This window comes from Pituophis catenifer, unplaced genomic scaffold (genome assembly GCF_029215685.1).
Source record: "Pituophis catenifer annectens isolate HBS135680 unplaced genomic scaffold, rPitCat1.0.hap2 SCAF_4, whole genome shotgun sequence".
NCBI lineage: Eukaryota > Metazoa > Chordata > Lepidosauria > Squamata > Colubridae > Pituophis > Pituophis catenifer.
In genome coordinates, this window is record NW_027256884.1 from 75,666,345 (window position 1) to 75,687,455 (window position 21,111).

The 21,111-nt window shown below is 38.1% G+C and overlaps 2 protein-coding genes across 2 annotated transcripts; both read left to right on the plus strand.

Moving 5' to 3' along the window:
* Positions 1-5,168: 5,168 nt before the first annotated feature.
* Positions 5,169-15,513, plus strand: LOC139316764 (lebercilin-like protein). The gene is made up of 8 exons (XM_070943613.1): positions 5,169-5,589; positions 6,514-7,022; positions 7,944-8,081; positions 8,380-8,473; positions 9,295-9,508; positions 12,724-12,894; positions 13,926-14,066; positions 15,459-15,513. The coding sequence occupies exons 1-8, from the start codon at positions 5,169-5,171 to the stop codon at positions 15,511-15,513; spliced, it is 1,743 nt and encodes a 580-aa protein (XP_070799714.1).
* A 222-nt stretch (positions 15,514-15,735) lies between these two features.
* LOC139316765 (lebercilin-like protein) lies at positions 15,736-20,098 on the plus strand. Its single transcript, XM_070943614.1, has 5 exons — positions 15,736-16,156; positions 17,071-17,579; positions 18,501-18,638; positions 18,937-19,030; positions 19,851-20,098. The coding sequence occupies exons 1-5, from the start codon at positions 15,736-15,738 to the stop codon at positions 20,096-20,098; spliced, it is 1,410 nt and encodes a 469-aa protein (XP_070799715.1).
* Positions 20,099-21,111: the final 1,013 nt, after the last annotated feature.

Genomic DNA, 21,111 nt, shown 5'->3' on the forward strand with positions numbered 1-21,111 from the left:
CGTGCCCATAAAAATCTAGGGCCATGAGATTCCAAATAACAATTAAAGACCCAGAGGAGACTTCACTTGGTCGTATCCTAATGGCATTAACAATAGTATGGGCATAGAATGCAAGCAATGGAGAAATAAGGAGAAGGGCAATGGCAATTGAACAACCTCAAACTAGGCAAGTACCATGTATGAGGTAGCACTGTATAAGCAGCAGGCCCAAACGTCCGAAATTAACCATCCTTCGGAGCTGTTCTGTTTGGTTTTTTTTTAATGCAGCAGAGATGTTAAAAGTCCAATGTCAATATGCATGTCCAACAAAAATGATCATTATGTGGGGGGACTTGCGATATACACAAGAAGTATAGTTCTTCCTGAGTCATCCTAGTGACTAAGAAATAAGATGCATCTAGAAAAAAACTCCCAGCAAAAAAGGATGCCCTCCATAGGCAGAAATGTGCCCAAACTTACAACAAGGTTTGAGGGCATTTGAATCAAACAAAAATTAGCCTTCAAAGTCAATAGGTGACTTTGGTGTAATATTGGATGTCTAATTGACCCTATTCCATGCTATTCCTCTGTGCCATGGATCAAGAAATCCTTTCCTAGAAAGAAACTAAATAGAAGGTCAATTATCCCATAAGTTACTACCCTCCCAATCTGCGACACCCAGTCTTCCGCAAGTATTCCCTGGAGATTCACTTGATGGGGTTTCTCTAAGGTGTAGCTTACCTATAGGTCCATTTTAAATACATGGAACATTGACAATAAATACACGTAAGCAATGAAATCATACATACAGATACCGAAATGTCCACCATCCCACTGTTTCATGAAGCTAATACAGCATCAGTCCTAGGCCTAGTCAATCAATTATATGGCAATGCAGCGATGTAAATCTTGTTGTAGCTGAAATTGTGATCTGTCTGTTCAACATCTGTAGTGATCAGCAGGAAAAGAGTAACCAAGTCCATTGTTGCATCATTTTCAGTAGTGTGGAGAACTCTTCCCAAAGCGGCTCTAGTGGCTGTAGGGTTCTATTAGCACTCACCACACATCTATTGGTATTTCCACTCTGGTTCCATATTGATGTTATCAGGCATTTTCTGTTCTGTTGCTATAGTTCCCAGTTTTGTGTCCACCAGGAGGAAAACAGGTTCTTTCTTCCAACCATGGGATATACAAACCTTCTCCCCTGGGGGTTTCATTTGCATAGAATATGGTGAGATACACAGCTTCCCTTGATGGAATGATCCGTGGTCGGACAGGACAAAAATCAGCTGATAAAAAAAACTTACAAAAAATAATAAATGCCATAACTGACTTAGGCTATTTCCAGCCTCTTCATCTTTTAAATCACCTGTCATCAGCCTGTTGCCACAGGTGCCACAGAAGTCCCAGGTACAGTGAGTTCAAGCCACAGCTCACCAGAACCTGAAGTGTCCAACTTCCTTTTGCCACGATTCCACATATTTGTCAGTATATAGGGGTTCACGAATTGGAATAGACATGGTAACAGGTCAGCCAATGGGGACTGCTAAGTGACCCAGACGGCTCTGAGCCTGGGCATGCCTTAGGTCACTGATCGGTATATATATATATATATATATATATATGAGTGCCTCTGTATAATATAGCTTTTGTGATTATTGATTCTGTACTTCTGCATACTGAGTTCTGGTTCTGGTTTCTGCTGTATGGTATTGTATAGAAAGAAGTTTCTTATATAATTGAATCCTGCTGAATTGTTTACTAGTGTGCTAGTTGGATTGCTGCAAATTCAAACAGGTTATGGGCCCAGAGCAACCAGACACAGTAAGACTGAACTGCAATTAAGCCGAAGGACTGCCTGTGGTAAAAAAAGTAAAAAGAACAAGGCAGAGAAGGCTTGCAGGATGGCTGTTGAATTCAAGGAGAGCTCTCTGCCTCAACTGGGACAGAAGAATTATATCATTTGGGCTGCAAAAATGGAATGCTTCCTGAAGGTTGAGGAGCTCTGGGATATTGTTGGTAAATCACCCCAGGGGCCATTAGCAGCAGCAGATCAAAGGCAGCACGATAAGGCACTGGCCTCCATCATCTTAAGTTTAGAAGATGAATAATTCCTGAATGTAGCTAATTTAAAAACTGCAAAGGAGGTTTGTCTGAAATTGAGAAGTAAGTGCATCAGCATGCAATATTGTGCAATTATCGAGACAATTATACAGCACCCATTTGCAACCACGAGAGAGTGCGGAAAGGCATTTGCTGCATATACGAACTTTATTTATTGAGTTGGTACACTGTGGCATGCAGATCCCTGAATCTCAGAAGGTACTGTTGGTGTTAAATAGTCTTGATGGAACATGGGACCTTGTTTCAGCTGTTATTGAGTGCAAAGCAGAACAGGACTTCAGAATGGAAGCTCTTACAGCCTGTTTGATTTCAGAAGAAAACAAACAGCATTTTATAAAAAGCCATGAGGAGAAATTCCTGAGGTGGAGGCCCAAGGAGCAGAGAGAGAGCAGCAGCAGACAGCATGTCTGTAGAGACATGTCTGCAGAGACCAGAGTAACAGATGAGACCAGATTACAGTCCAGCAAAGATTTTCTATCAAGAAAGCAACAGTACAGCGGTGTCTCATCTGTGATGATAAGACTCATTTGAAGAAAGACTGTTTACATGCAGAGTTGGTGGGGCCAATGCAAGCCAGTTTGGGAGGAGCAAAGTATGTGATGGTCATTGTAGATGACTACAGCAGATTTTGTTTCAGCTATTTATTAAAGAGTAAAATACAGGTGCTACAGAAATTTAAGCAATGGGTAAGCTTCGTAGAAAGAAGGTATAAATAACAGGTATTTCAGCTGCAAACTGAAAGAGTTTCAGAATGCATGTCAACAGGTTTTCAACAATGGTTGGGACAGTTAGGAATAAAACACAGTCATAGAAATCTGTACCCAGCAGCTGAGAATGGTGTGATTGAGAGACAGAATGGTGTGTTACAAACAATGAAGGACTCACTGCTGGAGGATTATGGTCTGAGGAGGTCATATTGGGGAGAAGCCATGTTCTCGGAGACCGATAATTATTTAATCAATTGGCTGTGGAGTTCCTCAATTAATGATATTCCATATGCTGTTCTATATGGGAGAAAGCCATCTCTGGCACACTTAAGGGTTTTTGGAAGCAATGCATGGGTTCATATTCCAAAAGCAATCAGGAGAAAAGGTCAACCAAAGGCTAGAAAGCTCAGGTTTACAGGCTATGAGCCTGGCTCAAAGAGCTATTGATTTAGCGATGGGAGCAAAAGAATAGTCATTTCCAGGTCTGCTAGCATTGCAGAGCAAAATTGGAAAAGAATTGATGCAAGTTTTTGGAATGATCCACTTAGTGACGGTAACTCACTTAGTGATAGTGTAAGTGTTCAGGGAGGAGAAACTAAAAGAGAGCAAGAAAAGGAGTCAGGAGAAGATGATGACTCGGATATGAAGCAAGAGCGGGTTGAAACACAAGAGCAGTCAATGCCACGCAGGTCAGAGTGATGGAACCACCTGACAGGTGTTCTGCTAATGAAATTTGGGCGAGGACAAAAGTGAAGCCTGTGATCAAGAGATATCTCCGTCTGAAATAGGGAGCTTGTTATATCTGTCACAGTGGTCCAGACCCGACATAGCTTGTGCAGTAAGCATCTTAAGTCACTTTACTGCTGCTCCAATGCAATTGCACTGCATGGGTATAAAAAGAGTTCTCAGGTATTTGAAGGGAACTGTGAACTTGGGTCTTCAAATACAGGTCTCTGAAGAATTGAAATTACAATGTTATTTGACAGTGATTATGCCAATGATGTAAAAACCAGAAAATCTAATTCTGGGATTGTGCTATTGTTTGGAGGCACTTTAATTGGTCAGAAGTCCAGAAAACAAATAACTGTAGCCATATCTATGGCAGAGGCAGAATTTATTGCTCTGTCACCTTGCCAGATTAAAAGTTCTAAAACGTGAAAAACGTGAAAAACTCTATTTTTTGATCGTAGATTGCCCAATTAAGTGTTCCTTTAACATATATTTTACTATTCTTTCTATCCTGTATAAATTTATACCTTTCATAAATTTACCCCAGAACAAATTTCATTGTATTGGGTGGAACCTACACTAACATAAGCATGCATATCTTTACATACTTTGCTTTGGCTTGCCTGATAGGACAGATATTTCCCAGCGCAAAATATAATATTTCTAAAATCCTTTAAAAATTGTGGGTTTACTTCTGTTTGTTTTTTTTATTAAATCAGGGAAAAGGAGCTCGTCCTCTTTCATAGCCCCAGATTGAGGAGTGTTTTGCTCAGTAGAAAAACATAATTTATGGAATGAGGAGTGTGAAGGAAACTGGAGATGATGGAATGATGAAAACACCTCCCTAACATCTGCCATTTTACCTTTTCCTTCCATTCAACTTTGCCCTACAAGTCCCATGATGATCAGAGACGAAGTTCTCTAGTTGCCATAGTAGCAAAGATCTAAACAGCCACTTCTTTGCCAACGAAGCCCAAGAACCGGTAACGTGAATAAACGGACCTCGGCTAGAAGCCTCTGTCTGGGCATCGTGGGGAGGAAGTTTAAACCCTGGGCGCTTGGCGGGAGCTTCGACTTCTGTTCTCTGGGCAGTCGAGGAGTGCTTGGTTCGGGTTGTGGGTAAGCAAAGATAGCAACAATTAAGGGGAAGCAAAAACAGGTGGAAGATAAAGGCCTGGTGGAAGAGCTCCTCTAAGGGACCCGGAAAATGAAGCAGCTCCTTTTCCCTTCCAAGTTGAATTGTGTTGCCAACTTCCGTTATGTACTGTTTTTATAGTTCATTTCTCATCAATGGTAACTGAGCCCTAACTGCACAATCTCTGCCTCAATTAGTTTTCTTCCCTTTTCTCCAGGGCTCTGGAGGCATTGCAGTCTGTGAATGAGAATGCTAAGAAAGTAGCATATTAATTAATCAACACATCAGTTCTTCAAGAAGTGAATAATATAATGCTAGGAACCAAAATTGTGGTGATCTTTTTGGTACAGAATCAGAGCAAACAACTTTTAAATGTATTGGATGAAGGCTTAAGTAAATGTTTACATCATACATTGTTTCTTTTTCTGACTAGAGTGCCATTTCCTTTCGGAAATAAAGTATAATTGATAGACTTCCCTGCCATTGGTGGAATGATGGCTTCTGATCATACAGCCCTTCATCATATTGTCCAAGAGGATAAAACGTCTCGGCAATGCAGAAAAAGAGGAAGCTCAAACGATTCTCCAGGTAGGCTTAGTAAGAGCACCAACAGTCAAGACGGTAGCTGTAGCAAACATTCCAGCAAGTCTGGAAGTGCTCAGTTTACCTACTCTAATGACTTTCATGATAATGCTTCAAGAACAGCTGTCAATGGCAGCAAGAACAGCATTTGTTCAGAAGAGAACATCTGTGGAACATCTCTGAACTACTATCATGAAGATTTTCACTCGGATGCCTCTGAAACCTCCATAAGTGAAGAGAGTGGCAGCTACATCATCCCATTGCCCGAAACACCAAAAACTAAAGAGCGGAATTTACCAGAAAAGAAAAAGAAAAATGATGTCCATACAAAAGGTAAGAAGGCAGTTGCTCACTTTGAACACTACTGCATTCGCTGTGGTTGGCAGATTTCAGCCAAGCTAATGGCAGTTAAGCCTTTCCTAAAAACCAAGCAGTTGTCCAATAACTCCACTTTTGCTTAGCTACCCTGACACTTCTATACTGTAGAGACTATACTATCATTTTGGAAAGCATTTGAATGTTGATAAAATGTTTAAATTGTATGCAGTTGATTATTATATTAATGTACTGCTTTCCACACCCTGTCAGTAATTCCTCTATCGAGGTAATGGGGCTTGTAGCGATGGATGTAGTTCACCAGTTATCATGGTCATACAGATGTCGGTGTCACATGGTTTCAATAAATAAGCCAAGGGCCAGGGAATAGGTTCCAGTATTAACAAAAAAGAAAAAAGAAAAAAAAAGAAAAAGAAAGAAAAGAAAAGAAAAGAAAAAGTTGGCAAATTTTAATGCTCACACTTCCATTCTTTTCAGTCTATTACATTCATTATTTTATCATTATTTGGATATGGTATGTACGCATGCATATGTATATCTATCCATCTGTCTGTCTAGGCAGTTTGGTATAGTAGTTAGGCTGCTGGGCTAGCAATCCTGCTTTAGGCCTGTTTGGCTGAGGAATTCTAGGAGTTGAAGTCAATGCATCTTAAAGCTCTCTAAATACTGTCTTAGCATATTATGTGAGTATAGCAGTTATGTCTTACGGAAGCTAATATTATGAGAGTTCAGGTATGATTTTTCACAATAGGTCAATCAACCAATAGTTGTAACAGAGATTGACTCAAGATATTACATAACAGGAAGTGAATCTATGCCGTGAATACATACTTGAGCATTTGGCTCTGAAGCTTATGTAAAATGATCTGATTCTTACTTTGCTCAATCTTATATGCCATCTTGATATTTCTTTTAATGCAGGAGGTAAAATGTTGCCTAAAAAGAAACCTCAGCAAAAGAGCTCATATATTACTGACCATATAGTCAATGCCCAGGAGAAAAATAACATGACTTGCCGTCTCTTGTCAGCAAGAGACCATCAAATTAAAGAACTGAAAAACCAAATGGCTGTTTTGCAGAATAGATTGGAGACCTTTATTACAGAAAATAAAATGTTGAAGCATCTTCAGTCTCAACAGTTAAAAGCAATCACAAAATATGAAAATGCTGAAATTAAGCTGCCTGATCTTTTGGCCACGCAGGCCAATGAAGTGCAGACTCTGAGAGTACTTCTCAGGAAATCTCAGGAAGACGAACGCAGGGCTTCCCAGAAGCTAAGAAACGTTGAGGCACAACTCTTAAAAACCACGGATGCCTTGCGGGCACTACAGAAACTTTGCATAGACAAAAAACTTGAAGAGAGAGAAGAACTTCAGCGCAAATTAAGATCACTTACCCAAAAATTGGAAGCTAGGGATAAGAAAACTCAGGTAACATGCAACATACATTGCTTAGAACTGCATAGCATCGCTCTGTGAGCAGAATGGGATATTTTTTAAATCAATCAATGAAATTAAAATCTCTAGATATAAAAAAGACATTATTGGAAAAGAGGAATGTAGGAAAACCAGGAGAAGATTATAGTTAGACAGGTGGAATTATGTATTAAAAGTGGTATGGGCAAGCTAGCTAAGCTAATTACTTATGAATCTTATTTTCACCACACGATCAGAGATGAATGTTGCAAAACACTACCTGGATGTTTTGAGTGGATGTGGTGCAAAACTTCTTGCTCTTCACACTTCCTTCCATTTTTGCATATTTGGCTCAGTTGTATAGAAAATTGAGATTTTGGAAAGAATGACTCTTGCTTTAACTAATCAGATGAAAAAGTCCATCTCTGATGACATGAGCCTAGCCAGCACATTTAAACCTGTATATTAGCTAAACCTACCTTACTTGGCATCATACCAAGGCAAAAATGAAGCATATTATGGTTTATTATAATTGAAATGAACAAAATGTTAGTCTTGTCTCCTCCTCCTCCACCATCTCCCCCTCCCTTACAGTATAGCTTGTAATGTTGGTATATTAAATAAATAATACTCTTTTGCTAAGTATTGCAATATATAAAATCTAATGTTCTTTTATTCTATTTCTCGACCATACTGACCTTGATTTAAGGATTGGAGAAGGCTATTTCTTCCACCAATAAAAAGAAATTAAAAGTATATATTGTAACTGGATCTCTATTTCTTTTCTCCTTAATCTGCATAACAGATTGTGAGCATCATCATCTTTCTGGAAACATTTGATAAAATTTCAGTTGCCTTCCCCTAATTTCTAATTCAATATTGTATGATTGCAAATCTTGAATAATCTTATTGATGGTTTATTTCTAATGTGTTTAGGATTTGGAAAAGCAGCTGTCATTGAATACTGCTTCTTTTAGACACCAGTTAGCAGTTGAGAAAAAGAAGACTATTGAAGCTCAGTCGATGACAGCAAATTTGCACGTAGAAATCGAGTCGCTGAAGCTCAAACTTAAGGTATTTAGATGCTTAAATCATATTTTTCTTACCACAGAAGGAATCCAAGATGCTATTCACTAAATGCTGATTTGACATAAGCCTATTTTTTTCTCTGGGTTTTTCTTTCAGCCTCTAACTATATAAACTGTAGATTGGATAAATGTATTAATGTATGTTAGGCCTTTTGCACACTAACATTTCTAGGAACAGATAGTACTTGAAAAGTGTCTCCTAACTAAACATATGATCTCTGAAGAACATACATTAATACAATAAACTATATTATCAACATAAATTTAATAATGCATTTCTTTAGGAAAGAGAAAGAGAAATAAGCATTACAAATATTTATGCACACCGGATGCGCAAAGGTCAGCCAGAGAAAGCCGATTCACGTTCTTCTCCAAAAGGTAGAACAGAGTTTGTTTCATACTATAATAATAAAAATATAATTCATTGATGTCAAAAAATATTTCAAATCCTTGCTCTATTTTCTCTTTTAAAAATGGCAATACTACATTTTGTGAACTCTTTAATTAGTAGTCATTAGTGCTGATTAAACAGGATCATTTTCATCCTTCTCTCTAGATGGGAGAGATAAGGGGAGAAGAGTTGAATTAGTGAGGAGAGTGTATTTCTAACCCCTTCCTTCAATTCTGAATTTATGAATGAAATACAGGAGTGATTTATCATTGCCTTGTCCCGTGCAGTATGAAATAATCCCCTTGCATTTGCCACTGAAGGGATTATCTAACATCTTCCTATCATGCTGTTCCTATCCAATATACACAATCCTCAAATTATGACTGTAATGGAGCTCAGAATTTTCATCATAAGTTATGATGGTAGTAAATCAAGGCACCCACATGATCAACCTGATTTTAAAACTTTTTTTGTGCTGTTTATTAAACGAATGTCTCAATGTAAAGCAAATGATTATTAAGATTAAAAAGATCTTTAAGGAAACATTGTGGTTGTGAAGCAAGGCAATGAATTTTATGGCCAGTTTTGCCAGAAACTGGCTTAAAAAGCTAGTTACAAGCAACAAAACACAGCAATTCGCCATAAAGAGGTTCATGTGACAGTGGGGGGGGGGGAACGGGACAGCATCAGAATTCTGGAACTGGGTTATAAATATTTTGGGACGAATATCGTAACTCTGAATGCAATGCAATTGTTTGTTTTGTGAGGAATATGTGTGAACATTTACATCAGGTTTATCCTTCAACAGGTCCCTTAATCAACCCCAAAATAACATGCAGCAGAAGACCAAGGAACAGGCAACAGGGTGAAATAACCAACTTTATAGAAGATTCTGTCACTAATTATGAGCCCGCATTTGCCAGATTTCCAAAGGAAAGACAAAAAGACACTTCTTCAACTCCCGGTGAAGAAAACAGTCACAAGATACCACCTGGGAAAAAAAGGCTTCGTTTGGAAAAATTGTTTGGGCCAAACTGCATTTTAAATACCAAATGATGGCTTGCATTATTTGATTCCAGTCAAGCTCATAGAACTAATAGATATCAGATAGTATTAGGACTAGGACATATTAGGTAGTAGATATTAGCGTTAGAAGTAGGATATATTTGATCGTAGATATTAGATCGTTTAGAACTAAGCGATGTTAGATAGTTAATGTTAGCATTAGAAGTAAATGATGTTAGATTATTATTAAAATTAGGCAATATTAGAAGTAGATATGAGTTAGTATTAGAACTAAGCAATATTAGATAGTAGATATTAATATTAGAACTAGGATATATTAGATAATAGATATTAGTATTAGAGCTAGGATATATTAGATAATAGATTTTAGATAGTATGAGAACTAGGAGATATTAGATAGTAGATATTAGATATTAGTATTAGAGCTAGGATAGATAATAGATTTTGGATGGTATGAGAACTAGGAGATATTAGTAATTTCTGTCGTTACTATTGAAATAAGCAGCACATAAAACTCTATTTTGTGAACTTTCTGAACATTTTTATAAACAATGAACTCTGGTAATTGACATAACGACTAGAAGTATTTAGTGCAGAAACACCTTCTAAACGTGCCCATAAAAATCTAGGGCCATGAGATTCCAAATAACAATTAAAGACCCAGAGGAGACTTCACTTGGTCGTATCCTAATGGCATTAACAATAGTATGGGCATAGAATGCAAGCAATGGAGAAATAAGGAGAAGGGCAATGGCAATTGAACAACCTCAAACTAGGCAAGTACCATGTATGAGGTAGCACTGTATAAGCAGCAGGCCCAAACGTCCGAAATTAACCATCCTTCGGAGCTGTTCTGTTTGGTTTTTTTTTAATGCAGCAGAGATGTTAAAAGTCCAATGTCAATATGCATGTCCAACAAAAATGATCATTATGTGGGGGGACTTGCGATATACACAAGAAGTATAGTTCTTCCTGAGTCATCCTAGTGACTAAGAAATAAGATGCATCTAGAAAAAAACTCCCAGCAAAAAAGGATGCCCTCCATAGGCAGAAATGTGCCCAAATTTACAACAAGGTTTGAGGGCATTTGAATAAAACAAAAATTAGCCTTCAAAGTCAATAGGTGACTTTGGTGTAATATTGGATGTCTAATTGACCCTATTCCATGCTATTCCTCTGTGCCATGGATCAAGAAATCCTTTCCTAGAAAGAAACTAAATAGAAGGTCAATTATCCCATAAGTTACTACCCTCCCAATCTGCGACACCCAGTCTTCCGCATGTATTCCCTAGAGATTCACTTGATGGGGTTTCTCTAAGGTGTAGCTTACCTATAGGTCCATTTTAAATACATGGAACATTGACAATAAATACACGTAAGCAATGAAATCATACATACAGATACCGAAATGTCCACCATCCCACTGTTTCATGAAGCTAATACAGCATCAGTCCTAGGCCTAGTCAATCAATTATATGGCAATGCAGCGATGTAAATCTTGTTGTAGCTGAAATTGTGATCTGTCTGTTCAACATCTGTAGTGATCAGCAGGAAAAGAGTAACCAAGTCCATTGTTGCATCATTTTCAGTAGTGTGGAGAACTCTTCCCAAAGCGGCTCTAGTGGCTGTAGGGTTCTATTAGCACTCACCACACATCTATTGGTATTTCCACTCTGGTTCCATATTGATGTTATCAGGCATTTTCTGTTCTGTTGCTATAGTTCCCAGTTTTGTGTCCACCAGGAGGAAAACAGGTTCTTTCTTCCAAACATGGGATATACAAACCTTCTCCCCTGGGGGTTTCATTTGCATAGAATATGATGAGATACACAGCTTCCCTTGATGGAATGATCCGTGGTCGGACAGGACAAAAATCAGCTGATAAAAAAAACTTACAAAAAATAATAAATGCCATAACTGACTTAGGCTATTTCCAGCCTCTTCATCTTTTAAATCACCTGTCATCAGCCTGTTGCCACAGGTGCCACAGAAGTCCCAGGTACAGTGAGTTCAAGCCACAGCTCACCAGAACCTGAAGTATCCAACTTCCTTTTGCCACGATTCCACATATTTGTCAGTATATAGGGGTTCACGAATTGGAATAGACATGGTAACAGGTCAGCCAATGGGGACTGCTAAGTGACCCAGACGGCTCTGAGCCTGGGCATGCCTTAGGTCACTGATCGGTATATATATATATATATATATACAGGTTATGGGCCCAGAGCAACCAGACACAGTAAGACTGAACTGCAATTAAGCCGAAGGACTGCCTGTGGTAAAAAAAGTAAAAAGAACAAGGCAGAGAAGGCTTGCAGGATGGCTGTTGAATTCAAGGAGAGTTCTCTGCCTCAACTGGGACAGAAGAATTATATCATTTGGGCTGCAAAAATGGAATGCTTCCTGAAGGTTGAGGAGCTCTGGGATATTGTTGGTAAATCACCCCAGGGGCCATTAGCAGCAGCAGATCAAAGGCAGCACGATAAGGCACTGGCCTCCATCATCTTAAGTTTAGAAGATGAATAATTCCTGAATGTAGCTAATTTAAAAACTGCAAAGGAGGTTTGTCTGAAATTGAGAAGTAAGTGCATCAGCATGCAATATTGTGCAATTATCTAGACAATTATACAGCACCCATTTGCAACCACGAGAGAGTGCGGAAAGGCATTTGCTGCATATACAAACTTTATTTATTGAGTTGGTACACTGTGGCATGCAGATCCCTGAATCTCAGAAGGTACTGTTGGTGTTAAATAGTCTTGATGGAACATGGGACCTTGTTTCAGCTGTTTTTGAGTGCAAAGCAGAACAGGACTTCAGAATGGAAGCTCTTACAGCCTGTTTGATTTCAGAAGAAAACAAACAGCATTTTATAAAAAGCCATGAGGAGAAATTCCTGAGGTGGAGGCCCAAGGAGCAGAGAGAGAGCAGCAGCAGACAGCATGTCTGTAGAGACATGTCTGCAGAGACCAGAGTAACAGATGAGACCAGATTACAGTCCAGCAAAGATTTTCTATCAAGAAAGCAACAGTACAGCGGTGTCTCATCTGTGATGATAAGACTCATTTGAAGAAAGACTATTTACAAAGAAAAGATACAACAGATGGGCAGGCTGCTGTTGCAAAAGTTAGCTATTGTAATAGCAGAGACAAATGGTTAATAGACAGAGGGTTAGTCAAACAATTGTTAATAATTCTAAATTGTTTTTCAGAAGGGATCCAGCTGGAGGAGATGCAGTAGCCTTGGCGAATGGCCAGAAGGCTAAAGTCATTGGAAAAGGCAGTGTGGTGATTCAATGTCTGAAGGAAAAGTTGAGCAACATATTATGTGTGCCTGAAATGGAGCATAATTTACTGAATGTCTCTAGTCTAGACCAAAAAGGGTTTGAGACCACATTTGTAAATGGGAAGTGTCTCCTAAAGAGAGATGAGAATGGATGTGCACAGGGCATAAAGCAGGATAATATTTATGTGTTGCAGGGAGAAAAGATTCAATGCGCCCAAACATTTGGAAATGTAGCACAACATGATTCATGTGTTCATCTCTTGCACAGAAAGCTTGGCCATGCCAGCTTCAGAGTTTTGCAAAAGATGCAACAGTTTGGAGAAAGGTTGAACTTAAAAGGGTGTAGTCATCAAAGTCCAAGGCATTCCCAGTAAGCAAGAGTAGCACAAGGCAGACAACAAAAGTTCTAGAGCTGGTACATGCAGAGTTGGTGGGGCCAATGCAAGCCAGTTTGGGAGGAGCAAAGTATGTGCTGGTCATTGTAGATGGCTACAGCAGATTTTGTTTCTGCTATTTATTAAAGAGTAAAATACAGGTGCTACAGAAATTTAAGCAATGGGTAAGCTTCGTAGAAAGAAGGTATAAATAACAGGTATTTCAGCTGCAAACTGAAAGAGGTTCAGAATGCATGTCAACAGGTTTTCAACAATGGTTGGGACAGTTAGGAATAAAACACAGTCATAGAAATCTGTACCCAGCAGCTGAGAATGGTGTGATTGAGAGACAGAACGGTGTGTTACAAACAATGAAGGACTCACTGCTGGAGGATTATGGTCTGAGGAGGTCATATTGGGGAGAAGCCATGTTCTCGGAGACCGATAATTATTTAATCAATTGGCTGTGGAGTTCCTCAATTAATGATATTCCATATGCTGTTCTATATGGGAGAAAGCCATCTCTGGCACACTTAAGGGTTTTTGGAAGCAATGCATGGGTTCATATTCCAAAAGCAATCAGGAGAAAAGGTCAACCAAAGGCTAGAAAGCTCAGGTTTACAGGCTATGAGCCTGGCTCAAAGAGCTATTGATTTAGCGATGGGAGCAAAAGAATAGTCATTTCCAGGTCTGCTAGCATTGCAGAGCAAAATTGGAAAAGAATTGATGCAAGTTTTTGGAATGATCCACTTAGTGACGGTAACTCACTTAGTGATAGTGTAAGTGTTCAGGGAGGAGAAACTAAAAGAGAGCAAGAAAAGGAGTCAGGAGAAGATGATGACTCGGATATGAAGCAAGAGCGGGTTGAAACACAAGAGCAGTCAATGCCACGCAGGTCAGAGTGATGGAACCACCTGACAGGTGTTCTGCTAATGAAATTTGGGCGAGGACAAAAGTGAAGCCTGTGATCAAGAGATATCTCCGTCTGAAATAGGGAGCTTGTTATATCTGTCACAGTGGTCCAGACCCGACATAGCTTGTGCAGTAAGCATCTTAAGTCACTTTACTGCTGCTCCAATGCAATTGCACTGCATGGGTATAAAAAGAGTTCTCAGGTATTTGAAGGGAACTGTGAACTTGGGTCTTCAAATACAGGTCTCTGAAGAATTGAAATTACAATGTTATTTGACAGTGATTATGCCAATGATGTAAAAACCAGAAAATCTAATTCTGGGATTGTGCTATTGTTTGGAGGCACTTTAATTGGTCAGAAGTCCAGAAAACAAATAACTGTAGCCATATCTATGGCAGAGGCAGAATTTATTGCTCTGTCACCTTGCCAGATTAAAAGTTCTAAAACGTGAAAAACGTGAAAAACTCTATTTTTTGATCGTAGATTGCCCAATTAAGTGTTCCTTTAACATATATTTTACTATTCTTTCTATCCTGTATAAATTTATACCTTTCATAAATTTACCCCAGAACAAATTTCATTGTATTGGGTGGAACCTACACTAACATAAGCATGCATATCTTTACATACTTTGTTTTGGCTTGCCTGATAGGACAGATATTTCCCAGCGCAAAATATAATATTTCTAAAATCCTTTAAAAATTGTGGGTTTACTTCTGTTTGTTTTTTTTATTAAATCAGGGAAAAGGAGCTCGTCCTCTTTCATAGCCCCAGATTGAGGAGTGTTTTGCTCAGTAGAAAAACATAATTTATGGAATGAGGAGTGTGAAGGAAACTGGAGATGATGGAATGATGAAAACACCTCCCTAACATCTGCCATTTTACCTTTTCCTTCCATTCAACTTTGCCCTACAAGTCCCATGATGATCAGAGACGAAGTTCTCTAGTTGCCATAGTAGCAAAGATCTAAACAGCCACTTCTTTGCCAACGAAGCCCAAGAACCGGTAACGTGAATAAACGGACCTCGGCTAGAAGCCTCTGTCTGGGCATCGTGGGGAGGAAGTTTAAACCCTGGGCGCTTGGCGGGAGCTTCGACTTCTGTTCTCTGGGCAGTCGAGGAGTGCTTGGTTCGGGTTGTGGGTAAGCAAAGATAGCAACAATTAAGGGGAAGCAAAAACAGGTGGAAGATAAAGGCCTGGTGGAAGAGCTCCTCTAAGGGACCCGGAAAATGAAGCAGCTCCTTTTCCCTTCCAAGTTGAATTGTGTTGCCAACTTCCGTTATGTACTGTTTTTATAGTTCATTTCTCATCAATGGTAACTGAGCCCTAACTGCACAATCTCTGCCTCAATTAGTTTTCTTCCCTTTTCTCCAGGGCTCTGGAGGCATTGCAGTCTGTGAATGAGAATGCTAAGAAAGTAGCATATTAATTAATCAACACATCAGTTCTTCAAGAAGTGAATAATATAATGCTAGGAACCAAAATTGTGGTGATCTTTTTGGTACAGAATCAGAGCAAACAACTTTTAAATGTATTGGATGAAGGCTTAAGTAAATGTTTACATCATACATTGTTTCTTTTTCTGACTAGAGTGCCATTTCCTTTCGGAAATAAAGTATAATTGATAGACTTCCCTGCCATTGGTGGAATGATGGCTTCTGATCATACAGCCCTTCATCATATTGTCCAAGAGGATAAAACGTCTCGGCAATGCAGAAAAAGAGGAAGCTCAAACGATTCTCCAGGTAGGCTTAGTAAGAGCACCAACAGTCAAGACAGTAGCTGTAGCAAACATTCCAGCAAGTCTGGAAGTGCTCAGTTTACCTACTCTAATGACTTTCATGATAATGCTTCAAGAACAGCTGTCAATGGCAGCAAGAACAGCATTTGTTCAGAAGAGAACATCTGTGGAACATCTCTGAACTACTATCATGAAGATTTTCACTCGGATGCCTCTGAAACCTCCATAAGTGAAGAGAGTGGCAGCTACATCATCCCATTGCCCGAAACACCAAAAACTAAAGAGCGGAATTTACCAGAAAAGAAAAAGAAAAATGATGTCCATACAAAAGGTAAGAAGGCAGTTGCTCACTTTGAACACTACTGCATTCGCTGTGGTTGGCAGATTTCAGCCAAGCTAATGGCAGTTAAGCCTTTCCTAAAAACCAAGCAGTTGTCCAATAACTCCACTTTTGCTTAGCTACCCTGACACTTCTATACTGTAGAGACTATACTATCATTTTGGAAAGCATTTGAATGTTGATAAAATGTTTAAATTGTATGCAGTTGATTATTATATTAATGTACTGCTTTCCACACCCTGTCAGTAATTCCTCTATCGAGGTAATGGGGCTTGTAGCGATGGATGTAGTTCACCAGTTATCATGGTCATACAGATGTCGGTGTCACATGGTTTCAATAAATAAGCCAAGGGCCAGGGAATAGGTTCCAGTATTAACAAAAAAGAAAAAAGAAAAAGAAAGAAAAGAAAAGAAAAGAAAAAGTTGGCAAATTTTAATGCTCACACTTCCATTCTTTTCAGTCTATTACATTCATTATTTTATCATTATTTGGATATGGTATGTACGCATGCATATGTATATCTATCCATCTGTCTGTCTAGGCAGTTTGGTATAGTAGTTAGGCTGCTGGGCTAGCAATCCTGCTTTAGGCCTGTTTGGCTGAGGAATTCTAGGAGTTGAAGTCAATGCATCTTAAAGCTCTCTAAATACTGTCTTAGCATATTATGTGAGTATAGCAGTTATGTCTTACGGAAGCTAATATTATGAGAGTTCAGGTATGATTTTTCACAATAGGTCAATCAACCAATAGTTGTAACAGAGATTGATTCAAGATATTACATAACAGGAAGTGAATCTATGCCGTGAATACATACTTGAGCATTTGGCTCTGAAGCTTATGTAAAATGATCTGATTCTTACTTTGCTCAATCTTATATGCCATCTTGATATTTCTTTTAATGCAGGAGGTAAAATGTTGCCTAAAAAGAAACCTCAGCAAAAGAGCTCATATATTACTGACCATATAGTCAATGCCCAGGAGAAAAATAACATGACTTGCCGTCTCTTGTCAGCAAGAGACCATCAAATTAAAGAACTGAAAAACCAAATGGCTGTTTTGCAGAATAGATTGGAGACCTTTATTACAGAAAATAAAATGTTGAAGCATCTTCAGTCTCAACAGTTAAAAGCAATCACAAAATATGAAAATGCTGAAATTAAGCTGCCTGATCTTTTGGCCACGCAGGCCAATGAAGTGCAGACTCTGAGAGTACTTCTCAGGAAATCTCAGGAAGACGAACGCAGGGCTTCCCAGAAGCTAAGAAACGTTGAGGCACAACTCTTAAAAACCACGGATGCCTTGCGGGCACTACAGAAACTTTGCATAGACAAAAAACTTGAAGAGAGAGAAGAACTTCAGCGCAAATTAAGATCACTTACCCAAAAATTGGAAGCTAGGGATAAGAAAACTCAGGTAACATGCAACATACATTGCTTAGAACTGCATAGCATCGCTCTGTGAGCAGAATGGGATATTTTTTAAATCAATCAATGAAATTAAAATCTCTAGATATAAAAAAGACATTATTGGAAAAGAGGAATGTAGGAAAACCAGGAGAAGATTATAGTTAGACAGGTGGAATTATGTATTAAAAGTGGTATGGGCAAGCTAGCTAAGCTAATTACTTATGAATCTTATTTTCACCACACGATCAGAGATGAATGTTGCAAAACACTACCTGGATGTTTTGAGTGGATGTGGTGCAAAACTTCTTGCTCTTCACACTTCCTTCCATTTTTGCATATTTGGCTCAGTTGTATAGAAAATTGAGATTTTGGAAAGAATGACTCTTGCTTTAACTAATCAGATGAAAAAGTCCATCTCTGATGACATGAGCCTAGCCAGCACATTTAAACCTGTATATTAGCTAAACCTACCTTACTTGGCATCATACCAAGGCAAAAATGAAGCATATTATGGTTTATTATAATTGAAATGAACAAAATGTTAGTCTTGTCTCCTCCTCCTCCACCATCTCCCCCTCCCTTACAGTATAGCTTGTAATGTTGGTATATTAAATAAATAATACTCTTTTGCTAAGTATTGCAATATATAAAATCTAATGTTCTTTTATTCTATTTCTCGACCATACTGACCTTGATTTAAGGATTGGAGAAGGCTATTTCTTCCACCAATAAAAAGAAATTAAAAGTATATATTGTAACTGGATCTCTATTTCTTTTCTCCTTAATCTGCATAACAGATTGTGAGCATCATCATCTTTCTGGAAACATTTGATAAAATTTCAGTTGCCTTCCTCTAATTTCTAATTCAATATTGTATGATTGCAAATCTTGAATAATCTTATTGATGGTTTATTTCTAATGTGTTTAGGATTTGGAAAAGCAGCTGTCATTGAGTACTGCTTCTTTTAGACACCAGTTAGCAGTTGAGAAAAAGAAGACTATTGAAGCTCAGTCGATGACAGCAAATTTGCACGTAGAAATCGAGTCGCTGAAGCTCAAACTTAAGGTATTTAGATGCTTAAATCATATTTTTCTTACCACAGAAGGAATCCAAGATGCTATTCACTAAATGCTGATTTGACATAAGCCTATTTTTTTCTCTGGGTTTTTCTTTCAGCCTCTAACTATATAAACTGTAGATTGGATAAATGTATTAATGTATGTTAGGCCTTTTGCACACTAACATTTCTAGGAACAGATAGTACTTGAAAAGTGTCTCCTAACTAAACATATGATCTCTGAAGAACATACATTAATACAATAAACTATATTATCAACATAAATTTAATAATGCATTTCTTTAGGAAAGAGAAAGAGAAATAAGCATTACAAATATTTATGCACACCGGATGCGCAAAGGTCAGCCAGAGAAAGCCGATTCACGTTCTTCTCCAAAAGGTAGAACAGAGTTTGTTTCATACTATAATAATAAAAATATAATTCATTGATGTCAAAAAATATTTCAAATCCTTGCTCTATTTTCTCTTTTAAAAATGGCAATACTACATTTTGTGAACTCTTTAATTAGTAGTCATTAGTGCTGATTAAACAGGATCATTTTCATCCTTCTCTCTAGATGGGAGAGATAAGGGGAGAAGAGTTGAATTAGTGAGGAGAGTGTATTTCTAACCCCTTCCTTCAACTCTGAATTTATGAATGAAATACAGGAGTGATTTATCATTGCCTTGTCCCTTGCAGTATGAAATAATCCCCTTGCATTTGCCACTGAAGGGATTATCTAACATCTTCCTATCATGCTGTTCCTATCCAATATACACAATCCTCAAATTATGACTGTAATGGAGCTCAGAATTTTCATCATAAGTTATGATGGTAGTAAATCAAGGCACCCACATGATCAACCTGATTTTAAAACTTTTTTTGTGCTGTTTATTAAACGAATGTCTCAATGTAAAGCAAATGATTATTAAGATTAAAAAGATCTTTAAGGAAACATTGTGGTTGTGAAGCAAGGCAATGAATTTTATGGCCAGTTTTGCCAGAAACTGGCTTAAAAAGCTAGTTACAAGCAACAAAACACAGCAATTCGCCATAAAGGGGTTCATGTGACAGTGGGGGGGAGGAACGGGACAGCATCAGAACTCTGGAACTGGGTTATAAATACTTTGGGACGAATATCGTAACTCTGAATGCAATGCAATTGTTCGTTTTGTGAGGAATATGTGTGAAAATTTACATCAGGTTTATCCTTCAACAGGTCCCTTAATCAACCCCAAAATAACATGCAGCAGAAGACCAAGGAACAGGCAACAGGGTGAAATAACCAACTTTATAGAAGATTCTGTCACTAATTATGAGCCCGCATTTGCCAGATTTCCAAAGGAAAGACAAAAAGACACTTCTTCAACTCCCGGTGAAGAAAACAGTCACAAGATACCACCTGGGAAAAAAAGGCTTCGTTTGGAAAAATTGTTTGGGCCAAACTGCATTTTAAATACCAAATGATGGCTTGCATTATTTGATTCCAGTCAAGCTCATAGAACTAATAGATATCAGATAGTATTAGGACTAGGACATATTAGGTAGTAGATATTAACGTTAGAAGTAGGATATATTTGATCGTAGATATTAGATCGTTTAGAACTAAGCGATGTTAGATAGTTAATGTTAGCATTAGAAGTAAATGATGTTAGATTATTATTAAAATTAGGCAATATTAGAAGTAGATATGAGTTAGTATTAGAACTAAGCAATATTAGATAGTAGATATTAATATTAGAACTAGGATATATTAGATAATAGATATTAGTATTAGAGCTAGGATATATTAGATAATAGATTTTAGATAGTATGAGAACTAGGAGATATTAGATAGTAGATATTAGATATTAGTATTAGAGCTAGGATAGATAATAGATTTTGGATGGTATGAGAACTAGGAGATATTAGTAATTTCTGTCGTTACTATTGAAATAAGCAGCACATAAAACTCTATTTTGTGAACTTTCTGAACATTTTTATAAACAATGAACTCTGGTAATTGACATAACGACTAGAAGTATTTAGTGCAGAAACACCTTCTAAACGGGCCCATAAAAATCTAGGGCCATGAGATTCCAAATAACAATTAAAGACCCAGAGGAGACTTCACTTGGTCGTATCCTAATGGCATTAACAATAGTATGGGCATAGAATGCAAGCAATGGAGAAATAAGGAGAAGGGCAATGGCAATTGAACAACCTCAAACTAGGCAAGTACCATGTATGAGGTAGCACTGTATAAGCAGCAGGCCCAAACGTCCGAAATTAACCATCCTTCGGAGCTGTTCTGTTTGGTTTTTTTTTAATGCAGCAGAGATGTTAAAAGTCCAATGTCAATATGCATGTCCAACAAAAATGATCATTATGTGGGGGGACTTGCGATATACACAAGAAGTATAGTTCTTCCTGAGTCATCCTAGTGACTAAGAAATAAGATGCATCTAGAAAAAAACTCCCAGCAAAAAAGGATGCGCTCC